At 48.1% G+C, this 25,193-nt stretch overlaps 1 protein-coding gene across 1 annotated transcript in view; it reads right to left on the bottom strand.

Moving 5' to 3' along the window:
• Positions 1-25,193, bottom strand: part of PTH1R (parathyroid hormone 1 receptor) — a 115,534-nt gene that overhangs the window by 43,147 nt on the left and 47,194 nt on the right. Inside the window, exon 2 of the mRNA XM_086466941.1 lies at positions 10,461-10,557. Coding sequence (XP_086323067.1) covers positions 10,461-10,557 — 97 coding nt within the window. The remainder of the gene's footprint in view (positions 1-10,460; positions 10,558-25,193) is intronic.

Genomic DNA, 25,193 nt, shown 5'->3' with positions numbered 1-25,193 from the left:
CATGCTTCTTTTTTGGGGAGAGATCCTCTGCGTGCATTCAAGGGCACTTGCGTGGGTGGCTGGGGATGCAGCGCTGTGGTGTCTCTCAGTGGAGTCGTGCAGTGTGTCCTGTGCCAGCGCATGCATCTCTGAACATCTCTGTGTGTGTGTGTATACTGTCTGCTGGCCAGCATGAGAAGAGGGTGAGGAGAGGGGATGGATGGGTGGAGGTTCTGCTTACTCAGACACCTTTGTTGGTCTGCACACCAGCGTTTAGTGGGCAAAACGCTCCTTGCATGCTCAGTCCTGGAGGAACTGGACTTTGGAGGGGGAGGATGCATGGGCCAGGGGCTGCTCCAAGTCACAATGTGTCTTTACTCACCCCAAGGCAGCCTGGGAAAGTCATAAGGTTATGGGTACTACCAGACAATTGCTAGCATGACACAGCTCCAGAGAGCTGGCTACCCTGACATCACTAGCCCATTTCACATGCTGCCTGTCCACTCGCTGTGCTCACAACCCGAAAGAAGAGCTGTCACCTTCAACGTCCCATCTGATAACGCCTGATCTGCCACCACCGGCCTGGCTCAGCCCAGGCATCCTTCTCTCCTCAATTCCAGTATGTCCAGTCATTTCACAACCCTCCAGGTCTCCCTCGGAGAGGGCATAGTGTTGGTCATATCAATCATTTAAATAAGGTTGATTGTTATATTGCAGTTTAGCCATCCTACGAACTGTTCTTCATCCTTTCTCCATGTTACATGTCTAAGACATGGACCATTTACGCCTATCATAACTCCTGAGACCTTTTCCTCCTGTATACAGCAAGACCTGTACAGCTGCTCAGCAGGTATCTCTCAATGGGATTGGAACCCCTTGGCCCATAAACCATTGCAGGCAGAGGCCAGTGGTTGGTATTTCTTCTCCCTTGCCAGCTCTCATTCAGGCATGACTAGCAAGTAGCCATCTATGAAGACCTGCAAGCCCTTGTTAGTCATCACAGCCTCCTGGCTTGAATGGTAGCTGTGGTGGATGGGTTGGGTGGGAGATGACATCTCTCTGCAGGGTTTCAGTGCTCTTTTGACCCACCCCAGAAGCACAGATGCAATGAGAAAACCCAGGCTTGACCACGACTCATTGATTGCATCTATACTAGTCAATACAACAGACCATAGCTCACTTTCAGGCCCTTGAAGTCGAGCACGGTGCATATCCATGAACCTGAACTCTCCCTCATGCGCACCCCAGAAGAACCATCTCATCTGGGTTGCCGTCTTGAAAGGTCCCCTGGTCCATGCTGACCCCTAGATGGTGTCTGCTGGGGTGGTGACAGCTGTTCCAGGCCAAAACTGTCCTAGGTGCATGCTAACAAGGGACAGTTTGGTTGTTTGCAGGACAGTGTTTGGGCCAATGTTCTGGCTCTGCATCATTGAGCCACAAGGACTGAGAACAACCACGGGGAAGATAGAAAAAGCAGAAGAAGACATGGGTTTATAGAGGTCTGGAGTGTTTAGGGCAAATCCTGAGTGTCCTGGATGCCTCGGTCTCCCTTAACTTCTAAGGCATCTGAAGCTACTCACAACGTCTGAGGAAACCCTGGCAGGCTGGATGATCAGGGGATGGTGCTTGAGCCTCTGGAGAGAAAACCAGGAGCAGATCCTGGGCTTCTGCAAGCCCAGAGAGAGCTTGGGCTTGGGTATAGGTCCTTTAGGGACAATGGAGCCATAAATTCAGCTGTGCAACCCACACACCTTAGGTAAATATACATGGCTTCTCAACTAAAAATAACCCCTTTCCCTAGCAAATAAGTTTATTTATTAAAAAAACAAGTCATTTTGAAGCAAGCTGCAACACCTAGGACTCTGAGAAAGGATTGCCGATGGCCTTTGCTAATAACAGGTTTGTGTAAAAATCTCTCTTCCCCCACAAAATGTCCCATCTCCTTTTCCAAACCAGGGAAAGACAGGCTTTTAATTCATGGGTGAAAAAAATAAAATAAAATTCAGGTCTGATGGCTTATGGCTGAGAATTTCACTTCATCCCCTTCCAGGTTTAACTTTGGGGTGGCATCAGGCTGCCCACCATGGCTGAAATGTAATATTTGTGTACGTAGAAGAGAAATTTTAGGGTTTCCTGTTCTTTTCAAAAGGCTTTCATCTGGAGACTAAATTTAAAGAAAAAGGTGGAGAAAAAAAAGAGAGAAAAGACGAAAGGAAGCCAAACGCTTGTTGGGACAGGTTTTTGGGTTGTTTTTTTTTGTTTGTTTTAATATTTTGGGTCTCTGTCCCTTGGTGCCTTAGCCAAAAGTGGCAGATGATGCACATATCCAGAGACAGGGCTTTGTGGGAGCACACCGGACTGGTTCAGCCCTGTCTCCCTATGACCCAGGTCCATGTGGGGCTGTGCCCACGTCACCCCATGGATCAGAGTCCATGGCAGGTTCTCAGGCTCGGAGCTATGCCTGGGAGGTGGCCAGGGGACAGATGACACGGTCTACGTGATCTGTTCTAGGAGGACAGGAGGAGGCTCACTCTCCACTAGCTAGCATAAAAATAACAGTTAACATTTTTAGAAGGGAAAAAAGGGGAATTTGGAGTTTTTACACATAAACAGCGCTTCATTATTGCTAAAGATGTTTTAGGATGTTATCAATTTTTTACTTTTTTGTTTGCTAGGACTTCCCTTTGGACTATCAACCTTGCTAGCAATCACACAGGTAACAGCCTGTTCCTCTCTCCAGCAGCTCTTAGCACGTCTGTTGCGCACCCTGATGCTCCTTAGTCCCTAAATTAACTGTTGAAAAGCGGTTTAGACACGTATCTAATTAAATTGCGTCTGATTTATTTCAACTGAACAAGAGATTGCTGAACGATGGTAGCAGGCAACGTATTTGAATACTCCACTTTAAAGCTAATTACCTGATCTTTCAGGGCATGGGCCAGGAATCAGATGAAAGTTAAAACCAAGAAAGACAGTGAGCATCCCTTCCAGCCTCTGGAAGTCACCTTCCAATGAACATCTCCTTCTGGTCTCTACAAGGTGGGTGGACACCACTACTCTCCACGCTCCCATCAACTCTTTCCTTTTTTCACAACATGCAGTTCACATTTTAGGCTTACTATACTGGTTTTTGTGGCCATTTTTAGTAGCTGGAGCTACGTTAAGATCCTTTGGCACAAAGACAAAGCTAGTGCTGGCCAGGCTTGTGAGGGTGCAGGCTGGTTGGGAGAGCAATGTAACCAGCTCACCAGCCACTTTGATAGGAGCTGTTCTGGAAACGGCTGCCTTTCGGCACGACACCCTGAGGGACATGGCACTTGCTAATAATTGTGCAGGCTGGAGAAAAGAAAACTGTGGCTTAATAAAAGTGAGACAGTAAGAACCAGCGAAGGGAAAAGGACAATGCTAAGTGGAACAGATGGGAGACCAAGGTCTTTCTGTTTCCAGAGGATGGTGGAGTGTGATTCAAGGTACTTCTCTCATCTGGGCTGGCTGCTTGCTGGGGGAGAACTCATGAAATCCGTGAACAGGCAGGATCACATTTTCCACTCAAAGAGCCAGTTCTGGTGCGTGTCTCCATGCTAAACCCAAGTCTGTGCTGGAAGAATGATGCACAGCAACCGGCTCCTCAAAAATCTCATTTCCCCTCTTGGGGGCAAGCAGTGGTGCTGAACTCACAGGTCCCTCCCATAGTGTGTCTTCTTCACTTGTGTTAATCCACGTAGCCATTTCTAGCCTGTGATTGCCAAGAAAATACATTAGGAGGGGGTAGTTGCAAGGTGAGAGAGGGAATAGCAGATATCAGGCCAAAATCAAGGTTTGGTGCTGATCCAGGCTACCTCTCATCTCTTAAGACCCACAGATATCTCTGAAATTCAGAATATTCCCTTTTTAAACTGTTGGTTGAATGAATATTAGAGGGGAAAAAAAGTAAGCTGCAGTGCTGAGTTGTGGGAGAAGTCAATGAATCTGCGATAAATCAATGCCCTCACTAAACTGAATGGGAATCTGCCACTTTGTACCAGGGAAATAACTGGCCCATTAAATGCACTCAGTCAAGAGATGGGCAAAAGAGGAGGAGAACCCAGGTACTCATTGAACGGCAGGAAATTTCAAATGTGTTTTCCTCATTTCAAAACAAAACCGGACGCTTTAAAGCGAGAATGATGACGAGAATTTTGAGTTTCAGTCAAGTGGGATTTGTCCAAAGATTTTCGTCAGTTTCTGTCCACCTGGATTTGAATCTTCGTAGCCTCACCTTGAATTCCAGGACAAAAGGAAATGTGGTTTGTGGCTTGTGCCCTGGCTGAAGAGTAAGGAGATGAGAATCCAAATCTTGGCTCTGCCACAGACTCTCCTTTGAGATCGGAGGCGAGGTGTTGAATATCCCTGTGCGTCAGCTCCCAAGAATGAGGGCAGCAGCCCTACCAGGCTTTCATGCCAGCTTACGTGACATTTCTTTCTATCTATATAATAATAATAAAAAAATAATCAGAGTGTCCCAAATTCCCTCACTGCTTCTGAAAACACAGATCACTGGCTATTATGGAGTAAATCACAACACTGGGCTGCAATCACACCCAGGCAGAGGCAGGATCCAAGTAGCCCTCTGCCAGGTGGTGTCTGGCAACTTCTGATGGACAGGGGTAGGCTTGGGTCAAGGGTGATGGCAGGACAGGATCAGAGAGCCCTAAGTGGATGCATACACTCCTTGATGTGAAGTGGGGCTGCATGGGAGCAAGGAGAGAAGGCAATGGAGGAAAAGTCAGCTTGGGATTCCAAAACCTCAGCTATTCAACAGGTCACGCTCAATGCAGTACTGCTTACACCAACATCTCTCTTTCCTGGCACTGCTCCTCTCCCTGTGATGGCTCTCCTGTTTATGCGGCTGCACGATGAACCAGATCAGGAAGATGATCCAACTGAAAAACAAACCTCCTCCAAAAAAGGCTCTTTCTCGGGTCAATCGGTTGTGCCGTTGGACCTGCCCGTACTCACATGCTAAAGGGAATCTCAAACAGTAACTGAAATCATGCTTTCTTGTAATAAGAAAACTGGCCTCTGTGTACACACGCAGAGGTCCTCAGCACCCCCGTCACCACCCTTGTTAGCCAAGGTGTCTGGTCAAGGATATAGGCTTATCCTTCCCATTGCCATAGAGATGCCCTGTAGGGCCAGTTCAAGACATGGCATGCAGTTAGGAGTCCATGGGGCTCCATCTTCTCCTTGTCTGAGAGAAGAGACATTACTGCTGCCTCCTCGCACCTTCCATCTGGCTGCCTCTTGAGCTGGCAGAAAAACATCACTTCATTCAGTCTGCTTCAAATCCACTGTGAACTCAAAGCCCTGATGAGAGCAGGTTTGCAGGAAGAGGTCCTCAGAAGGCTTCCTGAGAAGCAGAGGGTGTCTGCAGAAGTGCACCTCCCTATTTCTCATGTTTTAGAAAGCCATGAGAGGGAAGAAGCATCCCTGCTTGCCCATAGCAACGGACACGTCTCTCAAAGTCCTCTTCTGACTCCATCCACAAGCTAAAACATTGAATGTTGAGGGGTACAGGACAAAACCCCAGAGCAGAGATGTGAAAGCCAGACCTCAGGCTGCACAGCAGTCTTCAATTATTGCAGAGCTTGTGCAAAGCAGCTCTAAAACAACCATGGGGTCAAAGGCCTCTTCTCCTATGACCTCTGTGGTTACGAGTTTCCCTGGAGAGATGGGACTCTCAAGTCCAAAGACACCCCTTGTTGACTTGGGCTGGGGATTTTAAGCAGGAACTCTTTCCTTTCCCAAACATCTGACACCACTGGGCTGTCTGCGGGGTTGTCCCACAGAGAGTTGCTCCATGCTGGGGGCTGGTGCAATGGTCCCAGAAGGATACTGGCTCTACGAGCAGATCCTGAGGTTGGGCAACTAAGATCCAGCTCTCGCACCTGTGCTTTTTGGTACTTTTAGACATAGTGAAGCAGAACTAATGGATGAGGTTTCAATCTCCTTTTTCACCTTTGACACACTAGGCAGTAAAGCATTGTTTCTGGGAAATAATAACAGATTTAGATTCCTTCAAGCAGAGCTGAATGTGGATCTTTTCCCTCACTACAAGCGGCTATGTAAGAAAAGCTGAAGAAATCTCATGCTTTGATGACTGTATGAAGTGCTTTCCTTCTGAACTCCCCAAAACTGCTGCCTCATTGTGGGCTTGTCCATTTTTCTTCTTTGGAGTGACAAACCAAGCACAGATTTGAACATGCAAGATAAGTGGAAACAGCATTAAAAAAAAAAAAAGGACGAAAAAGAGAGAGACATGATGCAAAGTTCCTCTTCTGTTTCAGTGCAAAAACCAGACGAATTACCCAGATCTCTCCTTCTCTCCTTGTCCAGCCCTGTACCTGCTGCATTGTAGTTAGGCCCTCACCAGTATTTGATAACTGAGCCTTGAAGTCTACAGGGAGGAAACAATTCCCACCAATGCTGTTGGCTTATGATCCCAAATCTCCTGGGCAGGATTAATCATAGAAATGTTTGTTGGAAGGGACCTCTGAACATCTCTGTTCCAGACTTCAGCCTTCAAAAGCAGCATGAGGTCAGGTCAGTCATAACTTTGTCTAGCCAACTCTTCAAAACCTCCGAAGATGGAGAACCCACCACATGTTCAGGTGAGTTATCTTGGTGTTAGGCTGCGCTCCTAGGGATCGCGCCATCATCGTCAGTAACCATATCATACTGCAGCATAAGTGTTAAGTGGTCCATCTAAATCATCATTCCTAGGTTTAATCTGTGATCAACATCTGGACTCTGGTGGGAGGCAAATGCCACCCCAAAAGATTCTCTTCTCTGTCCACCAACTCCAGAAGGAACTCAGATGATCAAGGTCATCAGTAATCCACCTCTGCTACACACAGCCGTCACTGACAATATGACAGCCTTGGCTCGAATTCATAATGGCCCCAATGACCGCGACTTTTGCTTTATGGGTTATTCCTTCAGCTGAAGTTCACTCTGCTTTGTCACTTACGCAGGTGAAACTGTACTCCCTTACCCCCTTTTGCGAGGCAAATCCTTTGACCTTGAAGTCCTCCAGGATGCCATGGAGTAGCTCTGCTTTATCATGGACAAGAGAGGGCAGACTGTGCCAGCTTCCCAGGGCCTCATGTATGATTCTGATGGCCATTTATTGACCACATGGGGACAGTTTCTCCCATTTAGACTTCCAGAAACTAAACGTAACACGGGTAAGATTGAACCAGGAGTGTACCCTGCTTTCTGCATTGCATACCTTGAGCCTGGGCTGATTAAATTTCTTTTTGTGGTCACTTCCGTTGTTGTTTTGTTATGTTTTCTTGTTTGGTTGTGTTTTTTTTGGTATTTTAAAGGAGCTAGACTGTGCCTGTTCTCTTTTGCCCTTTGAATACCAGCCAGATCAATAAATCGTTTCTGACCAAGGGGTACACTGCTCCCTCTGATCTGCAAACACACTTCTCAGTTGGGCTTGCCCCACCTCTAACGTAAGTTAAGTCTGTTCTACACTGGCAGAAGCAGCCTTCAGAGTGGGACCTACTCATCACACTGCTGAAAAGAAGAATGAAATCCAGGGGCAGGAGTTGAGTCACCAGCCTTGCTTTCAGGAGGCATGGGGAGCTGTCAAGACAGGAATGGGCACAACTGGCTGCTGTGGGGGAGATCTTGCAAAGAGATAAGGTCCTTTGCGCATCTGATACGGGGACCACTGGTCTGCGTTGCCAGCAGATAGACTCGGTATAGGTACAGTGGTACACCAGTGCTATGGGCTGCCGTTATTATCAGAGGGTCAAAAGGATGCAGGCACAGCTCTCTGCCTGCCTGCAGAGTCACTTGTTTTCCCTTCCAGGAAAGGCTAGGTCTTGCAGAGCCAAAATACAAATGCTTCGTGAGGGACAACTCTGCCCTACACCACTGAAAATCCAAAGACAGAGAGTGAACCTGGTGGGTGGTAACACAGCCCAAGACCTCCACGGCAGTTAGAAGAGTCCTCCTGCCACCCACCTTGCAGTGATCTAACAGCAGACTGCCTGCAGGCTTGGGGTGGCCATCCAAGGTTTATACTGCTCCAAGACACACTTTTCCCCCATAAATATCACCTGCAAATGCGAACTGGTGCATCTTAATTGTGAAGACCATGTTGCCCTTCTCAGTTTTTTTCTTTCGGGTCCGTAGCGAGGGTAGAGGCAATGGGATTAGGTCTTCCATCTGGCTGAGAAGGGCACAGATCCATAAGTCCTTCGGTGATTTAGCACAAATAGAAGCCAGGCCCCAGTTTCCATATCATCAAAGGAGGAAAGGGCTGGACTTAACCAATTTTCACCATGGGCTCTGAAGCCTTTGTGCAAAAAATGAAGCTTCTGAGCCTCAGCCAAGCAATTAATTGCATTAAAGCTAACACAGTGCAGATTACAGCCTTTTGTTCTGTCACCCCTGATCCCACAAGAGGATCTAAAGCTATCCATCTCCTTCGACTCCTGCAGTATGAGGGAGCAGACACACTGCAAAATGGAGATTGAGTTAGTCTGTTCACAAATACCCCGTAACTTTGTAATTTTGTGTGCCCAAGGGCGTCTGTAGTCTAAAAACCTGTGGATGGCAGCTCCTCTGCAAAGTGGGAAGATCTTTTCCAAATTGCAAAATCCTCTGTCTGCAACCATCTACTCTTTAGACCATCCCATAGATGGTCTGGCCACTCGCTGCCTTGTTTGGGAAGTGCTGGAGTGAATTTCTGGGGTGTTATGGAGGTGCTGCCACGGGAGGTTGTTTCACAGCATCTTACAAAAATGTTTTCTTGGGAAAGGTTAAATCAGAATTCATTCTGCCTTTGGATTAGTGGACCTCTTGCAGATTAATTTGATCTAACTACCTGTTGCTAAAGATTGCCTTGGGTCATTGAAGTCTTTCATATACTGCTGTGAGTACTGACATCAAGATGATTCCTCCTCTTGGCTGTATTGTTTAGGATTGGATAGAGATTTGCTATAGAGAATGGAGCAGAAAGCCTGAGTTTTACTTTCTGAATAGTTCAGAATAGTTTTTTCCAAAGCCAGGACCTGGGTCCACGAGATATCTATACGACAGTGTATTAGATTACTTTTTGTTCCAGTCGATGGCAGAGCTAATGCTGGCCTCAGCTGCAGAATCAGGTCTCTAAACAGGACCAAGGGCATGTTTGCAAAGCCCTGTGATTTGATCGCTTTGCTCTGCCAAACGGACCGAGGCAGTCTAAAGTCTGCTTGCCATTCATACACCTCTCCCCAGCCCTACCAGCACTGCTGCTGACCATTAAGGAGGGAGATCAATTCTAAATGCTGACAGTCTCCTAGAGAAGAGTTAGAAAATAGGGTGTGAGAGCAAGACCAGCTGGTTGATACCACCGGATCTCAAGGTAGGCAGGTGGTCTGTAATACAACAGAAGGAAATGCCTTTGCACATATGTTTTTAAATGAGGTGTTAATTGGGCACTGGGTGAACTGGACAAAGAAGCAACAGAGGATGTGGTTTGAGGTTTTGGTTGATGTAAAGCCGGAGGCCTGGAATAAAATGAAAGCTGGACTTCTGTGGCCCCTTGCTGTCATTTCCAACAGGAGTATGACACCAGGTGGGCAGGCAACTCGGCTGTAAAAAAAATCACAGCCGGCTTTGGGGACCTTTCCCTCTGCTGGTGATGTCTCCAGGTACCCCCGCAGTGCTGGCTGTGGGAAGAAAGATCTCTGAGATGCAAGGGTGAAGGTGGGAAGCATTCTGGCTTTCCCTCTTCTCTCAGGCAATAGAGGGAGATGGGAGAGGATGCCCACCCAGGACTAGCTGGGCGGGTGCAGAGCGCCTCGGCATACAGCCCCAGTGCCAATAATTAACACATGTGAAACTGATGAAAGAAACCAATGGGGGATGATTACTTTGCTACCCACATGAGAGCTTTCTCCCTTCCTTCTCCCTCCAACCCTACATCTGGTAGCGATTTTGCAGCCCAAAATAGAAAGGAAGTGGAAGAAAGAGGCGTAGCTGAGCTTGGGTTGGTTTGAGGAGAATATAGGGAGAGTAAATCAGAGGGAAACAGAGAAGGGGTGTTGGAAGGATGCTTTGTTTCCCGGATCAGTGGTGTCTTGCTGCAAAGGATCTTTGGAGAGCTGATGGTTGAGGTTATCTCCCATGCACTGCCTGGGCTTTGGCTATAGTGATAAGGGCTGTAAGTCCATGACCATGATTCCCACGTCCTCCTGACCCCTTGGCATCTGGAGCTCTGGAGCAGGGAGAAACAGGCTGCGACGCCTTTGCTTTCCAACACCTTGTGTTGAAAGATCTTTCCCATGGCTTAACCTGAAAACCCAATATGTTGGGCCTTCTTCAGCTGTCTCGCTCATGTGCTCTGAGCTTTGTGTGCGGGGCTGAGGGGAAGGGCTGAGGCTGAGCGGAGATTGGCCCAGCCCCAGCCATACAGTCTGGGTTACTGTGGGAACACTCACCATGCACCTTGGCTTTCAGGTGTCGTTCGCACTTAGCCTTGGCTTTTAGCAGTAGGAAGATCTGCTCCTCTTTGGTGATGACATCGTCAGCATCGACCTGCAGCAATGGGGAGAAATGAGGTTAAAGCTCAGTGTGCAAAGAGCAGCAGGACACAAACTTCCTACATAATGAGGGTGATCTGAATGCAAGGTCTCCAGTTTCCTCCACCAGCCTTGCTCTGCGTAGCTCAGTTTGCTCAGCAATCACCGTCCCAAGCAACACTTCTTACAAGATGCCACGTGGAATCACCTGCTTACGTGGCAAAGGACGCTCACGCTGCAGTTGCCCATGTCTCACACATGCACGCACGGGAAGGCGGCAGTTTCTGGGCTGGCATGGCCCAGCTCACAGGGATGAGGCTACTACCCAAGAGGAAAAAAAAAATCTTAGTAAATTATATTGTACCAAGGACTCCTCTCCTCTTAAGAGCTGCAAGCTGCCATCATCAGTGCAGTGGTATTTCCACCTCTGCATGAAGGCCTTTGGCCACACGGCATCAGGCTCTGTAGACATCCTACCCAAAGCCAAGAACATATGTGGAGGGGGCTGCCTTAGGCAGGGCTGTGAGCTGACAGCCTCTGTCCCCCCAAAGACTCAAGGCTCAGGGAGAAGAATCTGTGAGCATCCTCCTGGGAAGATTAGACTTCTCCTGTGAGGTCTCCAGAGGTCAAGGGACAAGAGGAGGGGAGACAGGGAGGGTGCTTTACCCACAGCCTGTTTTACCCTCCTCTGTTTGCTGATACGTGGTGATACTTGGACCCCAAAGGCACTTGCTGGTCATAAAAAAAAAAAACCCTTGCTTCATGAAGGTGGCACATTCCCACCAGGCATGGCTGGCCTCAGGAAGCTGCAGGTACAACCACGGGGAAGGCTTGTTCTACAAATGCTTTGGCTGTGACAGCATACAGAGCTTTGTTCTAATGCAATACAGCTGCTTTAACTTTCTGCTGTGCCCCTCGGGTACTTAGCTTATGTGTCCTGCTCAGACACCCACAACCAGTCGCACTCTGCCAGATATAGTCTGAGATTAGGAAGAACTTTCTCCCAGGTCGTTTTGGCAGGAATGGATGGCAATTTCACTGTACCCATCCCAGCGTAGCTGGCATGATACTGCCTTTGTTCTTTCCTGCTGTTTTACCCTAAAAGAACAGTATACTTAACCTTCTCCTAGATTCATTTTCTGCCCTAGGTTTGAACAGGTGATGCAGACCGTACCCTGTAGGTGTTTCGTGATTTGCAGCCTAGAAGGAGGTGAGGAAAATTGTGGACTGTGTCCATCTACTGCAGGCTCTGACCTACAGGATCTGACCACCCTTGTGAAACCTTTGAGGTTTGGGTCCATCCTTGGTACTCTGCCAGTCACGGCAGAAGAGTCTCTGGGAAGTCAGGGCTGGGAGGGATCCACAAGGTCACCCCCAAGGTGATTCAAAGCACAGAGGAGTCACATGTAACACCTTACAGAGGTTTCCTGAATTAAGGATGTTGGCAAGGCACTAGCCTGAGAGAATTAAGTGTTGTAGTGAGTTGGGCTAGATCACTGCTCTCATTGCCTCTGTTTCCCTAATATTTTTCTGTCTTGATTAATCGGGCTATAAATGCAACGAGAGCAGATGTTGCCTCTCTCTGGATTTGTACAGAACTTCGCACTCACTCACTTGTAAAAGCTTAATGTAAGCAAGAAGGGCTGCACTACTCTTTATACAAAGCAACACCGCTTTCCTCCTTCCCCCCTCCGGCCCCCCACCCTTTTTTTTTTTTCCCCCTTTTTTTTCTTTACTTATGTTGACTGTGCTGGGGAGACTGGCCACTGTAAATCTGTAATGCAAAACCTACGGTAGTGCTCCACATCCTGATGGATGGAGCAGACCTAAACCTCAACGCATAGTGCAGGCAAAGGAAAGAACAAAAAACCTTGTGAAGCCAGAAGTGATCTGCAGGCGAGAAGGAAACCTGTCGATAGGCTGTAGACCCTCCCCATGGAGGTGGCTGCTCATTTCAATCCCTCTGAAGCACAGACTGAAGGGGAGTTGTGACATTTCATTGTACTTTCCAAAACCACTGCTGTTCAGAATTAAGGTTCTTTCACTCCTTTTAAATGAATTGATTTCGGAAAGCAAGTAAGGTAAACCAGCTGAAAGCCAATCAGTTCCCAGGCAAGACTTACTACAAATGACATAATGAGGGTTAATGAAACCCAGCTTAGAAGTAAACTCAGATGCAATTTCCCAGTGTGCTCCTATGGAGAGGAACGGTGGATGTTTGAGCAGCTGGTGTGGTAAAGGACACGCAGATGGATAGCTACATCTGATAAGGGGATTCTGAATAAAACAGAAGTTAGTTTTTCATGTCCTTGGAAAAAATCCATGCTAAAAATCCTTCAGAAGTGGGACTCTGTTTCAAAACCATGTTAACGTTAATGCAAAACAAAGCCATCCCTTCCCAGATGTTTGGCCTGTCCACATTTAAGGCAACATCCCGCGTTTCAGCTCTTTCATTGGAAACACAAAACCTCTGGGTCAAATCCTGCTGTCATTTATATCTTCACAAACCTTGAGTGATTCCACCAAAGCTGGCAGAATTACTCTGGATTTACAGTGGCCAAAGTAGCATCCGACCTCAGGCATTTCAAATGATTCATCCCTTGCACGCTTGGTCCTCAGGCTCCTTTGGCTGTGCTCTGAAAATAGGGCAGCTCCCAGCCGGAGGGGCGTATGGTCTCCAGGCCAGGCACAGAAAACAACTTTTACTTCCCAGAAGGGGAAATAAGTCACTGAGTGCTGTGCCCAGAGCTGGGCAGAATGGCTGGGGCAAAGCTCTAAACTCAATCCAGGTTTTCAGCTTTCCCGAGACCTGGCTACTGGTCTTAAATTTACAAAACCTGCCAGACCCTTAAAAAAAAATCCAACTCCTCGTTCTCTCCCCTCCCCAAAAACTAGTTTAAGTGCTGAGATACATTTAGGACATGCCTTTCTATGTTTCTCCTTGGTCAAGGAGGCTGAAATACGTATGTAGACACGTACATGAATAAGAATATAGATTTTCATTAAATCCTGTGACTTGAAGGAGACTTTTTCTTTTCAAGAGACTTGTAGGAAAACCGTGCAGTCTGGCAATGCTGCTGCTTTGCTGCTGAATAACTCAAGATCCAAGTAGAACTGCCTGATAGCTGGTGGTTCTGAACTGGTCGTCCCCTCCTGTCCCAGTCCTGCTTTCCATCCCTTGTCAAACCCCTCGCTGAGACATTTCAATGCATCAGCCAGGCTGAAAGCTCTGCCGGGTCAGAAGATTGAGCAGTATGCTGCTGGACCAGGCACTGGAATGGCTCAGCCTTGGGTTCAAGAGACACTAAGTAGAACAGGGCAGATCCCCACTGTAAAGCAGCTTTGGACCTTCCAGCTGCTGGAGCACTTTCAACTGTTCAATACTGCTTTTTCCTGTGCATCTGATTTTCTTGCTCTGATCTAAAGACAATACTGCCCTACTCCTCTTTCCATCCTGGCTGTCGAAGGTTAAAAGAAATCCACAGGAACATTTTCTTTGCAAGACAGATGCACACATGATGTCAGACAATTTTGGATCTGGCTTGGCAAAACTTTCTCTTTAACAAACAATCTCAACACCTCATCTAAAAATACCATGGGAAGGCCTTGCTAAAGTCATTAGCAGTTGCAAATGCCAACTTTTTGGAATCTGAATATCTCCAGGGAGCAAAATGAGTGGCTTCATTTTCAGAAGTGCTGAGGTACGGGCTGCAGGAGTTCATAGCAGGTGGGAGCTACTGCTGGTGAAGCAGCCACTGCTTTGGAGCGGATTTGGATCCCTTGGGTTGGAAGAAAGATGGGGCTGGAGAGACTGGTATGAGAGGTAACTGTAAGATACTGGGTGGTGCAGAGGAAGGGGGCTCATTAGTCACAATTTTGCAGAATTTGAGACCTGGGAGGCACAAGGAACAAGGTCTAAGAGAAACAGGGCAATGCATGTAAGCGAATCTCATCAGTGCATTCAAAATAGGACAAGACAAATTAATAAAAGACAAAGACAAATCCATCAGCAGCTGTTAAACATTGTACCCTGGATGCAAAGTTCTGAAGGTCTTAAACCGCAGATCACCAGAAACTGGAACATGACCACCGTAAGACCTGCCTCTTTCTCTAAACATCCTGAACTGGCAGCTCCTAGGGATGGTCCGTTAGGACCGAAGATTGACAGAATAAGGCAATTTTCATATATATCTGTAGACCCTTTATTTTTCTAAGGCCATAGAAACCTTGTGCCCTGCTGAACATCCAGGAACACACACGTACATTGAGGGTATGGTCCAGTTTGACATGCACAACACATTCTACTCTCTGCATTCTCTGCACCTGCTGCTTAAGACCACAAAAAAGTAGATAAGAGGTGCTAGAAGTGCTTCACCCAAGCAAGCACTGCAGGCACAACTCACCAAAACTTGGATATTCAACATTTTACTCTTCTCATTCTACAGGTGTCCATCAGCCAACAGAAAGGAACACACATCATATACACTTGCCAACATCATACTTGCCTTACTAGTCAACTGGAAACATCTAGGAAGAGATTTACCAATCTGAGATGTTCCCCCAGAGCTCCCTTTATAGTCACTGAGTACTTAAGTATTTAGAAACATGGATCAGCTGAAATTCATTCCATCTTCAAATCAACACCTAAACAAATCAGATCAGCTGTGGGGATTTTCTCCCCTCCCCCCTTTTTTTTTTTTTTTCCCCTTTGGGCAGCTGGTGGCTGCAGCAATTGTTTACGTTAGCAGCACTGAGAAGATCTGTGGAGTTCAGGAGCAGAGCTTTTGCTGGTATGAGCTCTAGGGGCAAGAGAAGCACCTAAGCGAAGTCAGAAATAGCGTCGTAGGCAGGTGCATCTCCCAAATCTAACTGTTTGGAAGGATGGGGTCGTTATGCCCCTGCAGAGGTTAATCACTCTGAAAGAGCTGACAGCAAATCCCTTTCCATAAGCCCTCTCTAACTTGCTTCAGCATAAGTTCCTGCACTGAGCTTACTTGGCTTTGAATTTACGCAAGCTCAAGGGATGCTGGCAGGCTGGGCGCTACACAGGTAGGTGCAGAAGGACAGCTTTGCCCTTCACTGCTTCCATGACAGACTAGGTGCAGCTGGAAGGGATGGGGGCCCCTCCCTGGCCTCCCCCGTTTTGCAATCAAAACCTGTCTGCTACTCTTTCTCAATGTTTATCACCTCTCAGCTTCCCAGCACTGCTTTTTTTTTGGCCAGGAAAAAGGAAAAAAAAAAAAAAAAGTTCCTTGTGGGGAAAAGATCTAGGAATGTGTTTTATTTCTCCCCCTTGTTTCGGAGAAAGCAGAAGTGCGGAGCAGGAGGCAGGCCAAGCAGGGAAGGGTGAAATGACAATGCTATCCAGAGGCTGTTAAATCAGCTTTGGTTCAGCTTTTTTTTTTTTCCCCTTTCCCTTGCCCCCAGAGGAGGCCATGGGGTAATTATGATAATGTTTTCTGGTATTTCCATTTCATTGGCTGATCTCCCAGCCACTAAAGTAAACCCCAAATCTCAACGGGGAGGTCATATTCATCCTTGTTTATGGGACTCATTTTCAGAAATAACACTATCCTTTTTGTGAAACTTCCCTGGCAGCAGCTCAAAAAATAGCTAAAGGCAAACAGATTCCTCGGTCGGGGTTGAGAGCATCACAGCCGCTCGACAGGCCCAAGGCAAGGGACTGCTGGTGATCACCATCTTGGACAGCAGTAGACTGGGTAGTCACTGGCGTGAAGCAGAAAGAGGGTGCAGGCAGGAGGGGGGTTCAGAAGAAAGAAGGGAAGGGGGAAATGTGAAAATGAAGGCGTCGGTGCTGGTGATATGGAGGGGAAAGGGAGGTGGGTTGCGGGAACAGGGTGGGATATAGGTGGAGCCGGTGATGCAGGTCACACCCCAAACCAGCCCTGCTGATTGTGGTGATCACCTCTGGAAGTGTCTTTTTGTGAGTGAACCTGATGGACCGGGGCGGAGACACAGAGACCAACAGTCAGTTTGTGGGGACAAAACTTTTCTGAGGTTTTCCTTTAACAGTGCCTTAGGCGAGCTGGGTGAAGGGTCTAACCGAAACACCAAACCAAGCAATATAAGGTCCTAAACCAAGCCCTTTTTCTGCAACAGAGTTTGCAATTGAGCTGAGGGCATGAGCGGGAAGGAAATAAAATTAGAACTTCATTCCAGCCTTGCTGATGGAGCAACCGCTCTTGTAAACTCTGTGAGGGTCAAGATAGCTGTTAGAATTAGGCGGTTAATCTAACCAAATTTAATCTAACATCAGGTGAACACACCTCTACTGATACCAGAGCATCAGGCTGGGGTGAAGACCATGCGGTACTGATGCCAGACGTGCTGGCAAGGGTGACACAACTGAGCAACGCCACAGAGTAAGGATTCAGCTGCCTTGGGCAGGAGCTTGTGTAGTCTTCCCCACAGGCTGAGCCTAACCTGGGTCAGTCAGGAGTTCGTGGTGATGGGGGATTGCTCAGAAGCAGGGAAAGGCGTCAGGGTGGAGGTGGCCGGGAACCAAGGCCTTGCACGAGGTCGGTCAGTAGTGGGGGAGCAACATGTGACGGCGCAGAATTGAGACCCCTGATTTTTATAAATGAAATTGCCTTTCTTTTGTTGAGAGAGGATGGATTCTCTCGATTATTTGGTGATTGGGTTTCTATATCTAGTTTGTCTTATCTGTTTTCCTACACTTCTGCGAGCAAGTGTTTGTATAAGCCTTGCATCTCCTGGCAACTGGTCTCTGTTGATTTACTTGGGTCCAGATGAACCCTGGCAAATATGGAAGGACCAGGGATTTGTATGTGCTCTCTTGGACAAAATGTACCCTGTGCAATCTCTGTTACTGGGTCTGCTGCCAGTCCTATAGCAAAGTAGGATCTGCCAGGGTGCAATTCAGCTGGTGATTAACCGTGCCCCGTGCCTGGCTGTATTTCACAGAAGGACTACAGGTATGCTTGCGATTTGCTGGATTTGCACACTGGCTTTTGCAGTCACTCAGGGCACGTGGTCCCTGGCAAGCAAAACTCCTTGTTGGGTTCAGAAGGAAGTTGTGACCCCACCGCTTGACTGTGGAAGATGGCACTTCAGGCAAAAAAACATCCCTCACCCGCTAAAAGCTGCTCTGGACTTGTGCTTGGACTGTGGGGGTCCGGCACTTCATATTTCAGTGACGACTTACAGCATCTCCCTCGTGGAGAGACAGAGCAGAGTAAATACAGATAAACGGTGTTTATTCTCTTCTAATTTGGGCAATGCAGGATTTGCCCACTGCCCAAATAATCTGTTTCCCTTTCTTAATTTCCTGCCACCTCCGTGTTTTTTACCCTCTGAATGTCTGCACTTTATCAGTGCCTTGGCATGAAAACCATACAAAACCACCACCACCACCAAAATCCATTTGGGGCAATTTGTTGCAAACAGGAGCTAACTTGGGGGGGAGAGCAGGGAGTGGAATTTGTTCAGCCCTGAGGAATTTAATTTAACTGAATAGGCATTATTTCCAACATTAGGGGGAAAAAAAAATGTGGTTTGGAACCTATTTCTTTTCAGGTTAACGCTGGAAAGATTTAAAAATAAATAAAGCCAAAGTGCCAGTTGGCCCAGCCAGAGATGCAGTAGCAAAAGCAGCAGAGGCACGATCCTCTGCCAACAACTACTCGCAAAAGCTGTGGAGCTGTGGTTTGCTCAGGACACTGGAGTTGGAAAGGGGATGGGGGGAGGAAGGTCGTTTGATAGCAAGACACCCTGGACCGATGGATAGGCCAGGTCCAGGCACGAGAAAGAATATTTGAAGCCTCCTCTGCTGTTGGGTCTGCGGCTCACGTGGGCTGCTGCAGTGGGACTGATGCCTCTTCCCCTTGACCGGCTGCAGATGCTTTGCTCAGTGCATGCGAATGGAGGGGGGATCACAACAGCAGCAAAACGTGAGTCTCAGGGGGGCTGAGCATCAGATTTACCCACCTGCTGTGGGACCAGACGCGAGCCTAGCAAGAGCTCCTGTTCTTATCCCTGAGCTCGGCTGTGCCCCGTGATGGACCAGCACCCATCTCTCTCTTCCCCTGCCAAGTATCGCCCATAGTGATCTTGCAACGATGGCAGGAATTCAGATTTGAGGGCTCAGGCAGGCGGGTGATGAGCTGAGCTCTCTGCGTGGCTGTCCTGCCATGCGAAGCAGTGCGTGTGTCTGTCCCTCACCCCATCCCAGTTACAGAGGACGGGAATCAACATCACGAGATGTCCTGCTCCTTTTAAAGACTGAGCTTATGAACACCAGAGTGGCACAACCAAATCAAGAGGGTGTGAAGACAGAAGGGTGAAAGGAGGAGGAGACCCAAGAGGCACCCAGGTGAAGAGGGTGGGGGGAAAAGGAGTTGATGTGAAGGGGACAGAAGAGCTGGTTGGATTCTGATGAAACAGGACTCTGGCCACAAGCTGGGGAAGCTCTGAGAGGTTAGTGCACAAGCTGCTCTACCCTCTACCTGCTTTTCCCAGCCTCCCAGAGGGTGAATAAAGTTGGTGGTTTTGCCTTAATCCCTTGACCACATCACCCAAACCACTGCCTGCTCCAGAACAGCAGGACACCTCTGCTCCAGCTACCCGGGCTCGGGGACCCTGCACTGCAGCCACAGAAAGCTGAATAACCTCACGTTGTGTTCAGGGCTGTCTCAGCCCTTTCCAAGGCTGCCCTCACCAGGCTGCCTCGTCCCTGCTCTTCATCCTACCCTCAGAGCCAGGTCTCCCATGTCTAGGAGGTGCCTACACACTTTTGAGGAGCTCGCCTTCCTGTTTCTCAGTGCCTCACTGCCCTGTAAGGAGAAGGACACACTCCCATCCTCAGTCATAAATCTGTCCTCTCTGCCCATGTATAATAGAGTCCAGGTCTCAGCACGGCTCTCCCACGACTGCTGCAATAAGAAAGATGCCAGTGAATGGGAAAGAGGAATGTCAGCATGGAAGGATGCGGGGCAGAGATGGGACTGTCACATCCTGTCACTGTTTCTTGGGGAACAGTACAGGCTAAGCTGGTCTCCTTGATGCCCTTCCAATCCCATTTGCTCTCCCTTTGCCCTGGGGAAACCTCATCCTTCAAGCAGCACAAGAAGAGTGGGAAGAAAATCTGCCCGGACAAGGCACAACTTGCAGACTCATCGTAACTCCTGCTAAAGAAATTTAATGGATTGAACATGGATGTCCACTGCATATAGCACAAAATTTCTTTGGGATGGAGTGATACCATGAAGGCAATAGAAGAGGAACTTTATCATCCTTGTCACTTCTAAACTCTTCAAATTCATTACCTGTATGGATCTCCTGCCTTAGCCGTCCTGGCATGCTGATGCCACTATTACTAAGTGATCTCATGATTTACAGTCAACACATATCATTTGCCAAGGACAACTGACATTTACGGTGCATTTCCAGGACCTGGAGTTTTAGAAGAACATCTGTTTCACCAAAATGATCGTCTGTTTTACACCCCTGGAGCAAACGAAGTGTTGCCCAAGAGGGTGAGCTATGAAAAAAGATCCTTTCAAGCAAGGAGAAAATTCACCACAGTGCTTACTGGTGCTGCTCAAGCAGGGGTGGTCTTCACAGTGAGTAGAAGATGGAGCTGGCTTAGAGAGGTCAGCAGTGATCTGTACTGATTTGGGTTATATTCTTGGATCATAAACAATACACATCACGCTCCGCACTTGTGCAACAGGCTTACTGTAGTCAGGAATGATTAATCCCAACCTAAAGCTAATGCTTAAGTTATTCAGATGAATCACACCCTGAAATTGCCAGTTCTCTCCTCTGATGATAGTGGGTCCAGAGAAAGACTCACCTAGTTGGAGGCATCCACATGTCTCCAGATCTCTCATGTGAGATGAGACAAACCCTACCCTGAACTTCTCAGCTGGATGTCCAAGCTTGAGATCAAGCGAACCCAAGGGCTGCCTCCTCTGCCTTGACCAAGGCAGGGACTTCAGGCTTAAACCCAAGCTAGAAAAGCAGGTCTGGGCTCTCTGAGCTGCCAGAGAGATGCAAGATCGCTCCTTAGAGTGTACTTGGCAGCTGAACATCATGCCTGACCCTCCTGTGACTTGGAGGTGCCCTTGTTTGTCATTGATGGAACCCTGTATCTGTGCCCCACTGGCTGAAATACTGGGAGGGCCGTAAAAGAAAGCAGAGGTCACTGACATCGTGCTTTGCTTTGTCTTGGCTCACACCCGTAACTTTCTCTCATCTTCAAGGGATGACACAGAGAAGTGTGCTGTAAGACCTCACATTTCCCAGTGTGTGAGCCTAGCTAGAGTGCTGGCTTCTCTCTTTCACTTCTCCCTTCATTCTTTGAAAGCAGATGGTTTTATTTCATACCTGCCATCCACAGTGATTGTTTCTCAGCTATCAAGGCTGTGAGACTTGATTTCTGCTGTTTCTTTTTCCTTTTACAATTCATTTTGTCTTGCAAAACACGAGTGCGAAATGGATGCCTCTTTCTTCCTTCCCATGCCTCTACCACAGTTGCAAGGAGGATCATCTGAGTACAGACCCTGTGGTCCTGAAATTGTTTAAGGAAGGTGTGTTTCAGCTGTGACAGATAATGTCACTTGGACAGAGCAACAGAAGGGATGTATTTTTCTTGATTCTTCATGTGAAAGTCCAACTCCTTCCCCTTTGTCTCCCCAGTTCTCTTGCACCTCTCAAAAACAACTCCCTCTTTCAGCTTTGCTTCCTGCTTCTCAAAGCTTTTTGAAAGCCTTTCTAGGGACAGCCTCCCTGGATGAGGAGTTGGAGTTCCGTCTTTTACCCAAGTACTCAGAATTGTCCTCAGACAAGACAGATGGTTCTAAGTCAGCTGGGCCAAGGATGCAAACAGAGTTGTCTTAATGCACTCTGACATGCATTCCCTTGTTATCCTCCCATGGTGGAAAGCACCGATAAGAAGTGCAGGAGAAAGTGCGTATAGCGAATCAAGAGATTAGAGCTCTAGAAAAAGAATACTTTTTACTTTTAACTTTTATTTCTCAAACCAGCAGCAAAAGGGTTGGGGGTTATAAAGCACAATATGCCCTGTGGGAGAGTGGTTGAGAGGAGGATGCCAACAGCCTTCACTCAGCTCTCCAAACTGCACAGAAATGGGTTTCTCTCCATTTCACAACTAACTACTGTGGCTTGTCTGAAACCAGGTCACTACCATTAATACTGAAGAATGAAAGAGTCCCAGTAGAGTGTCTAATTAAAAGCCATTTAAGACGGCAATTAAAAGAAAGGTCTACGGGTAAGCTGCTATTAAGTAGTAAAAATTAAATTACCTATTATTAAGTAATAATAATAACAAAAACCATTCAAGTACTAGTAATCAGTGTGCCACTGTCACACCTCAGCAGTCTTATGGTTGAAACAACCCCAAACTGCTACGCTTTTTCCTGAGCTATGAAGAGAGTCCAAGGGAATACTTGTGAAGAACTGGGGAGAGATTGGAGGCTGCAATCACCCCCAACCCCCTGGCCACAGTGCCAAGCCTGACTCGCAGCAATCCTGCTCACAACACCCGCTGAATCCCCGCGGCCAGCTGAGCAGTCGGGCTCCAAACAGAGCATCCTCTTTGGCATGCATGATCCGAGCCACGGAGCTATTTTAGCAGTGAGGAAGGGTCCTGCATGAAAGGTGGCCCTGACAACACAAAGTCCTCTCTTTTTCAATACATTCATCGGACAAACTCATGGTCAGGCTCAGCTGTTGCTGGCTGCTGGGCTTGCCTTTCAGGTGGTGGCCAGAGAGTGGTGTATCAGCTGCCTCCATCTTTTGTGGACTCCCAGAGATGGGAAGCAACCCTGCTGGGATGCCACTTTGGCATCTCCCGAGCTATAAGTACAAGATCAGATTGCCTTGCTTGGTGCAACCACGTGCGTGTAAAGCAGTTAGGAAGCACCCTCTGCCAGCAACGGACCTGAAACTCTGGATGTGGGGTGAATGGCCCTGTATGTGTTATAGGTTTACCAGTCCCTGGGTTGTCAGTCAATCCCAGCTGGAAAGGACTTTTCCAGCTCTGCTGTACAGGATCCTGACTCCCAGGCTTTGGACTTGCCGTTGTTTTTTACCCTCTGAGATTTCAATTTGCTGATGAGATTAAATAGTTATTCCAGAGACCTATGAGGATTTCTCAAGAGGCAATTCTGTGTAGGCTGCTGCTTAGCTAAAGGGAAGGGAAAGTCCCAACTGGAGATGCTTTTGTGTAGTATAATCCTTGGCATACCTCGATTGGAACATCACCCTTGGACCACTGAAAAACCCAAAGCAGAGCTAAGGAAAATCCAGAAAAGAAGGAGGCTGATCTGGACAAAAGAAGTAGAGTGATGGAGAGAGCAATGCAAGGCTCTGAAACGAGCTACATAATCCTCTAGGGTCCACTGACTTTGTGGACTAGATCTCCATATAAAGGTACTACGCTGAGGATGTCCCCACTTCATCTGAATCCCCTTATATCCCAACTACCCTTACAGTCACGGCATGTTCCTCACACTTCTCAAGCCTAGAATGACCCGACACTGCCAGCCAAAAGGGAGGTGAGATGTCGACGTGACTCCCAGTTCAGGCAGCCCATGAGGGCACTTAAAGGAGTCAGGCCAGGACTTGGGAGCACCCGTGGTGTCAGGCAGCTCCGGGCACTGATGGGCACGCACGATCCTGCAGCAGCAGCTTCAGCTCCCTGGTTCAGCTCACGAGTCACAACTCGGTATCCACAGGTCAGAGCACTTGCCAAGAGGCGAAACAGCCTCCGCTGGGGGTTCAGAGTCATCTTCGGTTATTCATTTGGTGCTGAACTCTGAAAGTGTTCAGGTACCTACACACTGTTGCAAATCTAAGCTTTCTAGGTGACAGCATCTGTATCGCTGGGAGTTTGAAACGTGGGTGCAGGTGACAGGCTTTCTGCCTCAGTTTCCCCCAGGCACAGCAAAGTTTCTCACCTTTCCTTCCCTTACCTGTTTTGACTGCCTCTAACTTTTTTTGTCTCACCGGGAGAGGGAGTCGCCACTTCCCGGAGAGGAAAAAACAGATTTCAGAGCAGACAGCTACGATGAGCTGTAACAAAGTGCAGAAGCATTAAGCTCTCTTCTGTTGCTGTCAGGGGGAGCTCTGCTTGCAGCAGGAATGAGAAAACAGCTCCTGCAGCCCGAATTGCTGCTCCTCAGCCTTCACATTGGCAAATCATCAGCCTTTTTGCTTGAAGGCTTGAAGCTGCATTTCCAATGCAGCTGCTCCAGGCCATACTGTGATTGACTTTTTGTTTCTTCATTTTTTTAAATTTTCTTTTTTTTTTTTTTCTCCTTCTGAATCATCAGCGCTTCATCTTACAGCAGGCTGCCGAGCCCTGATCAGTGACCAAACACAAGATCACACCGTGGCCCCACGAAGCCCAAGAATTTTGCGAGGGAGGCAAAGTCTTGGCACACCTCCCCTCCTGCACCTTGGAGACCCGGCGCAGCACGAAGCCTTTAGGTCAGGCTAACCTGCTCCTTTCCAGAGCCCTGTGTGCATTTTGCTCTCTCAGTGCCAGACATCCAGATGCATCCAACCTCCAGTTCCAGCAATTCCCTAGCCAGAGACACAAACAGATGTAACAGAGGCAACGCCGAGCTGGCTTGGTGTGGCCCTCTGTTCTTTTCTCCTATCTGGGGAAGAAGTCTGCTGGGAGCTCAATTCATTCTTCCCATCTTTGACATCTATAAAGGGGCTTGGTGGATGCTCCTGAGATGCTTCTGCTGCAAATGGTCAACCCCACATCCCTCAGCCTGCTGCCCCAGCACTAGGGTTTGGGATTTACTCATACCAGATCGCGTCTGCTGGTGGGATGCTACCGCACACGGGCCGCAGGGGGACGAGGAATTTGTGTCCTGTGCACACAGTGCCAAGGCTGTGGGCCAGGCAGGTACGGGCCGAATGCCATCTCCCCCTCTGCACTACGTGTGCCAGCAGCCACAGCCGAAAGCAGAGAAACCTCAGTGGCTCAGATAGCTCACAGCAAAGTGGCAATATCTGTTCTCTTTGGGGTGCACCTCCACGTACCCTCCCCTGTGGGACATGCTGAGCAGCATGTCCGGTAGCTGAGGTCAGGCACTAGCGACCGATGGCAATACAGGATTCAGGCACAGCAAGGACAGATGCCAACATGGGTTTGGTCAGGAAAATAGTCCCTTGGTGGGGGTAGCTGCCATGGTGGGGGTCAGGCTGCTGTGACTATGTGGTGCCTGTAAATATATGTTAATGGGCTTTATCATTTCCAGGGTGCAAGGGATCACCTCCTGAATTAGATATCACCCAAATAATGCCTGTTTGTCTGCACTGGCTGTTGGCTCTCCAACTGTATCTGAGCATCTCTGCGATCACAGGAAGGACATTGGTTACAGACGTTGTCCAGGGCAGGTGTTCTTCCAGACAAGCAGCAGAGAATCACCCTTAGCGAAGATGCTATGGGTCTGTGTGGGTGAGTCAAACTGTCTGGCACTGTTCTCTGCCCCTCAGGTGCACGGGGAAATCCTCATCCTTGCTGTCAAACTCTTGCACCCTCTAAAAGAGGATGGTGGCACACAAACAGTCACGTAGGAATGGTGCCTGATGCACAGTGACCCTGAGCAAGGGAGAGGGCTCTTTCACCCA

This window comes from Leptosomus discolor, chromosome 6 (genome assembly GCF_034619465.1).
Source record: "Leptosomus discolor isolate bLepDis1 chromosome 6, bLepDis1.hap2, whole genome shotgun sequence".
NCBI lineage: Eukaryota > Metazoa > Chordata > Aves > Leptosomiformes > Leptosomidae > Leptosomus > Leptosomus discolor.
The sequence above is the reverse complement of the archived record's forward strand: the minus strand, read 5'-3'. Positions and strand labels throughout refer to the sequence as shown.